The sequence below is a fragment of the Pipistrellus hanaki genome (genome assembly GCF_964339955.1).
Source record: "Pipistrellus hanaki genome assembly, chromosome: 11".
Lineage (NCBI taxonomy): Eukaryota > Metazoa > Chordata > Mammalia > Chiroptera > Vespertilionidae > Pipistrellus > Pipistrellus hanaki.
Window position 1 is genome coordinate 38,666,085 of NC_140513.1, and position 12,554 is coordinate 38,678,638.

At 43.8% G+C, this 12,554-nt stretch overlaps 1 protein-coding gene across 14 annotated transcripts in view; it reads left to right on the forward strand.

Annotated features, from left to right (window-relative positions):
• TRPM3 (transient receptor potential cation channel subfamily M member 3) overlaps positions 1–12,554 on the forward strand; it is a 662,437-nt gene that overhangs the window by 583,729 nt on the left and 66,154 nt on the right. For all 14 annotated transcript variants that reach the window (XM_084899451.1, XM_084899455.1, XM_084899457.1 and 11 more), the window contains 3 exons: positions 648–876; positions 4,034–4,201; positions 8,411–8,551. In XM_084899451.1, the coding sequence (XP_084755577.1) occupies positions 648–876; positions 4,034–4,201; positions 8,411–8,551 (538 nt within the window). The remainder of the gene's footprint in view (positions 1–647; positions 877–4,033; positions 4,202–8,410; positions 8,552–12,554) is intronic.

Consider the following 12,554-nt stretch of genomic DNA (forward strand, 5'->3'; position numbering starts at 1 on the left):
AAGACCACCACATCTTTTACTCATCATTGTATAGACCATTATGAGGGCTAAGATTTATATAATGTAAAAATGGAAGTAACTGTAAGAACCTCCTCCATGGAGGAATGAAACTAAACTGTCAACTAGCTTAAATAAATTCTGTCAACCATAAGCCAAACTGTCCACCGTTTGATCTTTTATGGTGAAATTGCCTTACAGCCAATTAGGTGTGCAACAAAGATGATTACAGCAAAAACACCTAGAACCCCACCCCAAAAGATAGATCCTCTGGTTATGCATATTTTACAGCTAAAGGAAATAAGTAGAATTTAAATAACTCGTCCAAGATGACAACTTTGTGGCTAGGCTCAGATCTGAACTGAGGTCTGAAGAAGACACACTGAACTCTAATCATTGATTTATTGATCTGCCATCCTCATCCATATACTTTGAATTGAGGGCCTTGAGTGCAGGGGTCATGCCTTGTTCAACTTACACCCTTGGTTTTAAACACAGTGTCTCGCACATCTAGCTGTTTAGTGGATGATGGCTGGATGAATGAGTGAAGAGACTAGATCCCATAAAAAAACAACTAGACCATTCAGAACCCACCTTTTTTGGCTTGGCCAGTGGGTCTCCAAGATGACCCTTCACATTCTCTTTTTCAGGGACTTTGGCCAGCTTGCCGTGGAGCTCCTGGACCAGTCCTACAAGCAGGATGAGCAACTGGCCATGAAGCTGCTGACATACGAACTCAAGAACTGGAGCAACGCCACATGCCTGCAGCTCGCGGTGGCTGCCAAGCACCGTGACTTCATCGCACACACGTGCAGCCAGATGTTGCTCACAGACATGTGGATGGGCCGGCTCCGGATGCGCAAGAACTCAGGCCTGAAGGTCAGTGCACCCAGAAGGCCCTATGGGCTACGAGCACCAGAGGGTTGGTTGGAGTTTTCCAAGCTGAATATGCAGTGGGATTAGGCATTTTCATTATCTCAGGAGGGTGACTCTACACTCCAACTGCATCAGGATCTTCTGTGTAGTAGTGCTTTTTCTTGTTTTTTTTGTTTTGTTTTGTTTTCATGTAGAGGCTAAGACCTCCTCTAAATATTGCTAAATCAGTAGGGATGGTGCCTAGACATGACTATTTTTCAGAAGATCTAACATGTGACAGCCTCACTCAGGATCTGTAGGGGTACCATGTTTTCTGGCACAAGCTACACTGTACAATGAGTGGCTTACCTGGGCAACTGTTCACTGCAAGGGAGATGGAATGCCCTGGCCTCCTTTACACCGGTCAAAAGAGACATCGGCTCTTATTCAGCAATCCCTGAGAAATCGTTTAAACTGAAATAAGAGTGAGATAGATTTATATGTAAAGACATTGCTGGATAATCTTGATCTATTCTCAAATGAAGAAAAACAAGTTGCAGATCATCACATATGTAACCTGAGACCATTTTTTGTTTTTTTAAAGCATGTACATGTATAGTTACGATTGTATAGATGATGTTTTTTTTAAAAAAAAAAAAAAACACACACACACATAAAACAAAACAGGAACAATACACAGTAAATTGCAGTGTTCCCACTACTAGGGTTGAAGTATAAGGATAATGTGTTGCTTTGCCTTTTATGTTTTCTTAATGCTTTTTAAAGAAAACGTTGAACTGAAAGAAGCAAAAGAAAGGCAAAAATAGGAGGGGGAAGATGAAATGAATGTGTTAAAATAGTTTATCTGCTTAGAGTTTGTGGCTGTTTCAAGTGAAACCAGGCTCATGTTTACCTGGAACTACCTGATCTGGGTAACTTTGAGAGCAGCCCAAAGCAGAAAGGATCATTGAGGCCATGAGACCAGAGGGATCACTGAGGCCACCCTGGCTGAACCAGCACCCCCTCCTCTATTCCACTCTTCCATGGCTCTTGGCCAGGAGTCACAGAAGGTTGCCATGAAGTGGGTCAAGGGTGTTCCCTAGCTGTGCTGCTGGTGACCGCCAAGCCTGGCTACCAGCTCCAAGGACAGGGTGTCACGTCCTCTCAAGGCTGCCAGCAGGCCACCTGAGCTTTCCCAGCCTGCCAGGCACCCTGAGTTCAGGGCCATCACTCTCCCTTTTTCCTTAGCTGCTCCAGAGTCCCTGCAGGCATTTGAGCATGGGTTGTCCTTTGCTTGTTATTTGGGAATTATTTTTACTTACCCTCCAGGATCCTCTTTGCCCCTCACCTCGGTTCATATTCTGGAACCTTGTACAATAGAACCATTTTAGAATTAGGGAAGAGGTGGGAGATTTAGGGAATACATGTCAGATGTCAGTACTATCACTCAGAAATACATTGCCCTGGCAAACTGACAATGGGGTTGCTTCTTGTGAAAAAAGGCCCGGGGATTCAGTATTGTCACAGGGAGACTTAAGCGTGTTGTTTTATACATGAGAGAAATACAGTGTGGGATGCTGCAATTGAACAGGGGCTTCTTGTGGTGAATACAGAGCCTGCTAGGGTGTGTATGTGTGTGTTTCGGTGGGATAGTAGTAGAGACCAGGGGGAAGCTCTAAAATGAATAAAATGCTTTCCGACATGGACTTTCTCAAGATCAACTTAGGATGGCATTTTTTTAGAGATAATCAGATGACACGATCAACTCCAATTGTCACACTAGCAAATAAATGCCAGTGGATATAAGTATAAATTGATTTCACCAATCAAGTGCTGTTTAGTGGCTAAATGGGAAACTCAGTTCTTTCCCACTTCTGCCTTGGGTAGGCTCTCTCTTTTTCCTCAGTTTCCCCCATGCAAAGTGAGTTTAATTGGGTAATATATATTTTGGTAAGATACTTTGTTTCACCAAAATCAGATTGAGCTACTGTGCACAATGATTATAGGTATTTTTTTGCAGAGCTGCTTTGCCACAAACATGTTTGCCACAAAACTAATTGGCCACAAGACAATTTTTCTGTACAAGATAAAATCTTTAAAATTAACAAACTCATAGGTAGAGAGCAGGCAGACAGCTCTAGTGGGAGTGGGTATTGGGGGAGGTGGAGAGATTGAGCAAAAAAGAAAAAAAAGAGAAGAAACTCATGGACACAGGCAATCATGTGGTCATTTTGAGAAGAGGAGGTGGGGAGAGGGGGAGGGGGGATTTGAAGTTGGAAGAGCGTATGGGGGGGTAAATGATGGTGGAAAAATAAATAAAAGAAAGAAAAATAAAGTAAAAAGGGACATTAAAAAGGACATAATGAGATCCATTTTTCATAACAAAATTAAGAAGATTATTATGAAATTCAAAATATCTGAATTCATTTAAAACATGTGTAGATTCATGATAATACTGTGCAAATGACCCGTTTTATCTCGTGGGTTGTACTTAAGCACTTACACACTCATTGCCTATTGATCTGTCTCTTCTTTTGAGCTGAGCTGCTTACCTATTGTTTTTATTCTTGGCATATTGTCACATGTCTATTGATAGACATTCCAAAGTTCTATGAGAAATGTGAGTTCAACTCCCCACCTTCGAATATGTCAGTTATCATATTCTAGTATAGCATGAAATCTGGCCTTATACTCTCTTATTTCACACTTTCAGTAAGTTTATCACTATATTTTCTATCAAGTTGATATATAATACATAGTTATCATTCACTATTTTAAGATCGCCATGTCTAGTCGTCACTGTATAGACCAATATGAGGGCTAAGATTTATGTAATATAAAAATGGTAGTACACTGTCAACCCAAACTGTTGACCATTTACTTTATCTTTTATGGCAAAATTGCTTTACGGCCAATTAGTTTTACAGCAAAAATGCTTTCGGTAAAGATGTTTACAGCAAAGAAGCTTATTGTAAAAATATCCTACATGGTGCATAACAGTTCCCAGGTTGACACAAATGATTCTAGTAGCATTAATATACATAGTTATTCAAATATGCAGGTCCTCACTTGGGGCACACACACACACACACACCACCCCCAGGCCCCCTGATTCTAAGCAACCACTCTAATCTCAATCCCTTAAATGTGATTATTATTATTATCATTATTATTACTTTAGGTAATTCTGGGAATTCTACTTCCTCCTTCAATTCTCAGCTTGGAGTTCAAGAACAAAGACGACATGCCTTATATGACTCAGGCCCAGGAAATCCATCTCCAAGAGAGGGAGCCAGAGGAACCAGAAAAGCCCACGAAAGAAAAAGATGAAGAGGATATGGAACTGACAGTAAGGAAATGCTCCTCAGTTACTGCCCATGGGGACAGTCCCTCATCCCATTGATATGGCTTAAGATTCAGTACCTCTTGAGGTCAGCCTCCCACCAGCTGCTTTCATTTGAGTAGTGAGATCAGGGTATTATGAAAGTGTCCTCTCTACGCACAAATAATATGACTCTGGGAAGTAATTGTGTGTGAAATTTTTCAGCCAGGGTCAGTGGTACAGGACAACCCAATGAAATTCAAAAGCAAGGCACCCTACATTTTCCCATCAGGCAGTGCGGTATTAACAGCCAAGTGATGTGGCAGCCTCCGCACTTGAGGAAAGAAAGGGGAGTGGTGATTTGGGAGCAGCCGGCTTCACTGAGCTGGAACTCTTCTTCTGATCAGAAGCTGAGCCTTTATCCGTCGTCAGGGTCAGGCTCACAATGAGTTGAATTCTAAGGTTTGTATGGAAGGTTTTTCTTAGCTCTTCCTGGTGTAATTATAGAGCATGAATGCTTTGTTCTGCAGGGCGAACGGGGCAGCTGGGCATGGGACAGCTTCCCGCAGCCCCCGCTGGAGCAGCGTGACTGCCGCTGGATCGTAGACAAGGTCTAAAAATATCACAGGCTGTTAAAGGGACAAACAAGGCTTCATAGCCTTGGAGACATCAGGCACCAACTCCACAGGCCCTCCTTGCTATGCCCCACCCTCCCCAGCCCTCCCACCGGTCACTGTGATGGCCCAGAGAAGCCGTAAGGGGAGAAAACAAAAATTGGTTTTGCTCAGGTGACAAAAGGCCTTTGCATTATTATCCTAGGAGGACACCTCTGTGAATCGCTTTTTCCTCCAAATAAACACTATTTCTTTCCACTAGGCCCTTTCTAAAGATCTATTTTGAGGCACCATTTCAGCCTCGTGTGTAACAGGGTATATACATCGGGACGCTCTTTTGATTGATAAATCATTCACAGCTTTTGACTCATTGAGTTGAGAGTCAATGTTTGCTTTCGGTTTCAATGTGTAAAAATTGGAGGTCTACTTCCCTCTGCGATAGGGGTGACTGTCTTCCCCAAGGATCTTACCATATTTTTGGCCTCTGCACCCTTCAAGGATAGGGCATACTTTATGAGCAGAAGCGTTGTAGTACACTGTTTCCCCGAAAATAAGACAGTGTCTTATATTAATTTTTCTCCCAAAGTTGCACTAGGTCTTAGTTTCAGGGGATGTCTTATCTTTCCATGCACTAGGTATTATTTTCGGAGGATGTCTTATTTTCGGGGAAACACGGTAGTACTACAGGATCTTAATGCCAGCTTCAGCAGAGGGGTAAAGAGTGTGTGCCCTGAATCCAGAATCCTGCCCCATCACCTGCTCACTGTGGAACCAAAGACACAGTGTCTTAACCTCTAACATGGGAATAATAATAACTTACAGGTGCATGTAGACTATATAAAAAGTGAGCCTGTAAACCATGTACACTGGTGTCGAACACATGGTAAGCCTTGATTAAACAGTGCGAAGTGCTTCACATGCATTTACTGGTGGAGTCCTCACAACAGTCCCACCGTTAGGTACTACCATGTTTCCCCGAAAATAAGACATCCTCCGAAAATAAGACCTAGTGCATGGAAAGATAAGACATCCCCTGAAAATAAGACCTAGCACAACTTTGGGAGAAAAAATTAATATAAGACACTTTTATTTTCAGGGAAAAGGTATTATTTATCCCATCTTACAGATGAGGAAGCCGAGACTCAGAGAGGTTAAATTGCCAAGGGTACTCAGCTAATTAGTTGTAAAGCTGGCATTAGAACCCAGGCATAGAAATTTCATTGGCCCTGCTTTTAGCTGACAGGCTAAGGAATGCTAAATTTTTGTCCCAGTCTCAAATGTAGGCACTCGGCTGGTTTGGTCTACCATGTAGCAGAGAGGATCCGAAAGTGATGCAAGGGACTCCTATATCAAGTATGGCAAGGCCTTGACATTGGCGTAGGAAAACTTGAGGGAGGATTTTAGGAAGGTAGCCAGAAGCTGAAGGCAGTATTTTTTCTTGTTGGGTCTCAAAGAAGAAAACAAAGAAGGCAGCTTCCTTCTCCTGCTCAGTCAAGCAGGGGTGGGGAATGTCTGGCCCTTGGGCCGAATAAGGCCTGTGAAATCACTTTGGCCCTGCCAAGGCATTAGAGGTGGGTTAATTAAATGTTTGACCAAATATAGCAGGCTTATTTTTAAGCTGATAATTCTGTATGGACGCAAATGTTATAAATATCCAAATGGCCCTTAGCAGGAAAAAAAAATAAAATAAAAGGTTCCCCATGCATGTTCTAGAGCTATGGGAACCTGACCCTTCAAGAAGCCACAGTAAAGATGCATCTCTGGGCTGAGACTAAGTCTGCTTCTCAGAGAGTAGACCCTGGGTATTTACTGAGAACACAAGTAGAAGCCAGCAACATGGCATTGCTGCTCGAGCTTCTTCCCCACGGGCTGGAAGGGCAGGGAGAAGAGAAGGGAAGGAAGGATGGCAGTTGTCTTCAAGGTAGGACTTCCTTTGACCCTACTGATAAAGGTTGTCACAGCTCGGACCCTGGACAGGACTGGAGAATGCAGCTTGTTGACGCCTCTGCTCTTTTTATAGGATTAATATTTGACCGTGTAAAACTAGTATTTCCTCTCTTAGAATGGGACCGTTTTTCTTGGCCCTTCCAAAGCTGTACATGAAATATCAGCCTTCCATTGCTAATTTTAGGAGCATTTAATAGCTTAGTTCACCTCAAAGGATCTCACCCAGACTTGACATCTGTGTTCAGGTAGCAATGATTTTTCAAATTCATATTGTGCAGTTTTGTCTGTATTTGGCCCTGTTACATTCTGCTTTAAGGAATGTAGGAAAGGAAATGTTTGACTACTGGAGAGGGAAATTAACAAGATCAGCAAATTAGGCTGCTTGGCTGGAACTAATAAAATATCAAAAATGCTTTATTTAGCCCCAGGTGGGTAGCTTGGTCGTGATTAGAATCATCCTGATACTCCATAGTTGCAGGTTCGATCCCCTGTCAGGGGACATACAAGAATCAATCAATGAATACATAAATAAGAGGAACAACAAATTAATGTTTCTCTCCCTCTCTTTCTTCCTCTCTCCCTCTCTCCCTAAAATAAGTAAATTATTAAGTAGGGGGCATGCAGGAGGCAGGCAATCAATTTTTAATACTTAAACACATGAAAGACAAGCCATTTAAAAATGCATCCATGTTCAAATATATCTGAACAATAAAGGCAAAATAGGTTGTTGTATTTTTGTTTTTGTTTGACCTGCATTGCCAGATAAAAGTCTTGCATTTTGCCTAATGAAATCTCAACATGTTCACAGGCCTAGGGCATCATTCTGACTGTTGGGAAAGCCGCTGTCCCTAGAGGTTACCTGAAGATGCCACTCTCCAAGATGCCTAAACCCTCCCAACTGCCTTTACTCTCATCTCACTGGGACCCCAAATAGCGTTGAATTGTTGAGCACATAAATAAGCAAACAGAAGTAGGGTAATTGTGTTTATGTTACATAAATTATAAAGTTATACAGGGACAAATATGTAGCTTCAGAGTTTCTTGGAGCCGGTGATCAATATTTATGAAACTCTGTTGCTTTCTAGTTTACTATATCCATCACGAAGATTGATTCAACTTACTGACCAAAACCAACTCCTAACTAGGCCAGGGAATAGAATGGTACCTATTCATTAACTCGAGGTACTTTTCTAGCCAAAGGGTCCATAAAGGAATGGACGTTACCTTCTCCAGAAATCCTGTTGGTTACAGGCAAATCATTTGTGATTGATAGATATGTGAGTGATGTGGATATTTGAGACAATAACAAAAATAGTTAAAGCTAATATTTTATACTAGAGGCCTGGTGCACGAAATTCATGCATGGGTGCTATCCCTAGGCCTGGCTTGCGATCAAGGCGAGAGCGTCTGGCATGGAATGGCAGGCCCCCAGCTGACCTCTGGCCCCTGGATAGCACCTGGGCCCCCAGACCCTCATGCACCCCATTCTGCCTGAGTCATGGAGCCCAAGTCCCCATGCGGAAATGTGGTGAGCACAGAATGCCTCGGGCCGGGGCACAGAGTGGGCCTCTGGACCGCCCAGTGGTGCTGCACAGAAGCCAGGCGTAAATGAGCACATTGAACTCCATGACCTCCAGAGCCTTGCTGTGATGGTATTCATTCCCTTCCACTGCAGGCAATGTTGGGACGAAGCAACGGGGAGTCTTCCAGGAAGAAGGATGAAGAAGAAGTTCAGAGCAGGCACCGGTTAATCCCCTTGGGCAGAAAAATCTACGAGTTCTATAATGCCCCCATCGTGAAGTTCTGGTTCTACACTGTAAGTATCTTGCCTTTTCTTCTTCCTAATGCATGGCCACAAGGGGCCAACGTCCATTTCTCACGCACCTGCGTGGTGTCCTCTGTGAGTCATAAATATGAACACCACACAGGCATAAACAAAAGCTCTAGGGCGACCTTGCCTTTTCCAATAGCTTAGAAAGATTTGTGGAGTCTGTGAGCCAGCTTCCATAGCATCTACGTTTCTGCTCCTCACAGAAAATAAAGGAAATAGTAAAAGTGAGAAGTTACAGAAATAGAGGTGAGATAAATATGAATCTAGTCTAGCAGGAAAATAGATGTCATTTTATAAAATGCTTCCCTCTTTTAGATGGATGAGCACTGGATTAGAGTTCCTGGTTGCGTATTTTTTTTTGTTTGTTTTTTTATTGGTGTGAGAGAGAGAGAGAGACAGAAACACTGATTTTTATTATTCCACTTATTTATACATTCAATGGTTGATTCTTGTCTGTGCCCTGACCAGGGATCAAACCTGCAACCTTGGCATATCAGGACAACTCTCTAACCAACTGAGCTACCAGGCCAGGGCTCCAGAGTTGCCTGTGTTAGATGCCAGTGCCGGTTTTAGGGGATATTGTGGGTGTGGGCTGAGCAGAGTGTTAGGAGTAACACCACTGAAGATGAGTGTGTCATCACGCCCCATCTGGCAGTGTCATCGAACAACCTTTCTTGCTCTGACCCAGTTAACATGCAAACTGCTAAAGCAAACTGCAATCCTGGCAAATACTGCTCAGTGAGCACACCCTGCAGACACTGTCTGCCCATAAGATGAAAGACCGTCCCTGAAATAGCCTCCTGGTGTGGTAGAAATGGCTTGCCTGTTGGGTTTCTACTTCTACTCTTCAACGATATTTCAACTTTAAGGTGAGCTGTGGCCCAGGTCATGTCTGCTTCTCGCCGGCCACAGTGGAGCTGTGCCCGGCGAAGGAGAGTACGTCTGTACTTTTGGCCTTTCTCACAACCAGCTACTCACCAGTCCCTGAGTCAGCAACAGGATAACCCGAGGCTGAGGCCACAGTGACTCAAATGACCAGCTGAGGTGCTTTCCGTGCAGTGCTGCATGCTAGCACTGCATGCTGGCATTAAACGGGGCTTTCTCGGCACTGAGGACATTGGGGGCAGAGTAATTCCATGTTAAGAAGGCCTGTCCTGTGTATTGTAGCAGCACACTGACCACTTCACACCCAATTATGCCTTGTCCCCACTCATTGCCAGATGTCCCCTTTTGGGGTAAAATAGCCACCAGTTGAAAATTCCCGCTTAAACATACAGTCTTGAAAGAGGATGGATATTATCAAAATATAAAGATTGGCCTTTTTTTAGTGAAGCAAAATTTAAATGTATTGATTTTTTTTTAATTTTCTCTTAAAAAATAATAACGAAGGCATGGAGAGTTTATTTCTGTGCATGTGCATATACAGATGTTTGTTATTTTTACCTTGCAGAAAACAACTTAGTAGTGACAAGCATGGACTTTGGAGTGACACAGCCTGAGTAGAAATCCTGACTTAGTAAAGAAACTTGTGACTTCAAGCCAGTTCCTTTAGTTCTCTGTCCCCAGCTTTCTTAAGGTTGGGGGTAATCACAGTGTCTCCTGCAGGAAGTTTGGTAAAGATTAGATGTGTTCAAACGGATAAAGCACTGAGAACAGTGCCTGAGAGCACCTTGTTCTCCTAGGCTAGTTCCACTGAAGGGCAAGAGTTAGTGTTTTATTCATCCGTCCACTCAACAATAATAAAATGTCATTTACTGAACACCTACTATGAGGCACTGTTCTAGGTGTTTCTATGCACTTTCCCGAATGTAATAGTTTCATCAAGGTAATATTTTCACTGTCCTTCCTCTTATCTGCTAGTAGGGCTGCCCTGGTGTCTTGCCTAGATTAGGGCTTGTTAAGCTGGAACTCCTAGGCCCAATCCAGCCGCTGCCTGTTACTGTGGCCCACAAGCTAAGAATGGATTTACATTCGTAAACACTTGAAACAAAGTCAAAAGAAGAATACTCTGTGACACATAAAAGTTATATAAAATTTATATTGCGGTGTCCATAAAGTTTTATCAGAACACAGCCAATTTACTCATTCACCTACATCCTGGCTGCTTTTATGCTGAGTGGATTACTTACTTCAGAGCCCATCAGGTCAAAAAGCCTTAAAAATGAACTCTCTGGCCCTTTACAAAACATTTGCAGGTCCCTGACTGAGAGCAGACACCAAGCCAGTAGCAGAATTACCCATCGCTTTATGAAGAACACTCACTTCTCTGGTCCTTCCACCAAGGCATTTCTCTTTTTTTCTTGACCTGTGTTCAGTATTCACTCTATTTCCTTGATAACTCCAGTCCCCATTTTTTCTCATCTGAGGCAAGTTGTTAGCCAAGAAGATTTTTAAATCACACATGCCCTGGCCAGTGGTTCTCAGCCTTGGCTATGCATTCATGAAATTCTGACGGCATCGGCCTGGGGCCCAGCCTGGGCACCAGGATATGTCAGAGCCCCACGGCATTCTCAATGAGCAGCCAGAGCTGGCAACCACCACCCCAGATGGAGGGCCCAGTGTTCCATTATAAGGGATTTGTTGGAAATACAAATATGGGGCTCCATCACAGACTCTCTAAATTAAGTGTCCAGGGAGAGGAGCTGAGGGGCTGTGTGTGTAACTACAATAGCTTCCCAGGTGAGTCTGGTGGTCCAGGAAACCGAATGCACTGCTTTCCTTGTTTCAGAGGCGGCTGGCGGGGAAGCCACCTCTCTGAGGAGTAGGGGCGTGTATCCACTCCTCCTGCGTGGCTGGCTGGATCAGCCTCAGGAAACCCATCAGATTGGGTGCTCCAGTCATGTTCGATTGTGTTTACACGATTTTCAGAAATCCTTATTTAAGTATTGACAAAGCCCAGCCTCAAGGAAGTAAATGGAGATGGGGGTGTCAACCTTTTAAATCTCCAGGGATGCTTCACCATAAAAGTCAGCGTTAGGTCACACAGTGCTGTGTGGTTATGGTGTGTTCTCTTCTGTAAGAGTGTTTCCCAGGCTTAATGCCAAAAGTGTCTCCTTCTACACACTCAAGGTCCTCAGAGTAGGACACACCTTGTGTGCACATAACCTCACTTGTAGGTCATAGCGAGTTTCCGGGGGAGCCAGTTGGGGCCCCTTCTGCCCCAAGAGGAAAGGAGGGGAGGGACCCAACTGGCTCACAGGCCGTGTCTGTGATCAGAGCTGCTTCAAGTGCCCAGTTAGAGAGGATGCCAATTCAAGGTGTGGCGTGGCCCCAGGTCAGAGGGCAGGGTATGTGCCCTGGTCAGCAGGGACAGACTCCTTCCTATAAAAACGCCATGTGACCCCTCCACTCTCAAGGGGCAGTAGGAAAAGGAGGCAAGGAATGGCACAGCCCCACCAGGGATCCACAGGCAGCTGCAGCAGGCTTTGGCGCTTGCATTTCATGGTTTAGGAGTCATACATCTTGGTTAACGGAACATTTCTAAAAAGGTTATATAAGCATACAAATTGGCTTCACTAAGAATCATAAGGTTATAGTCCTTTTCAAAGCTTTGGCATTCTACATAGAGCTTGAGAAAACTCACAGAATATCTGTGTGAATACACGCACACACACACACACCATTAAAGTATGTGATGTTGAGGTCTGCAGCCAGCTCTGTGAATCTCGGCAAGTTCTAAGGTAGGTTGTTTCCAGCACAGCAGCTGCTCCTCCGTTGTGCTGTTTAAACATGTTTAAAGCCCTGCTTGTGGGTGTTAGCCACCATTCTCTGTGTCCGGAGGTAAATGCATATCCCCTCTCACAAACACCCCCAAACCTTTCAAAGGCTCTGTAAGGTCAGGAGCCATCATCTCCATTTCCCAGAATGGAGGGCCAAGCACATGAAGTAAAATCACAAAATGATGCAGCCAGCGAGTACCTGAGATAGGATTGAAATCCAAGTTTTTCTGACTTCTGTGTCTCCATTTCTTTCCCTAAACACTGTTCCT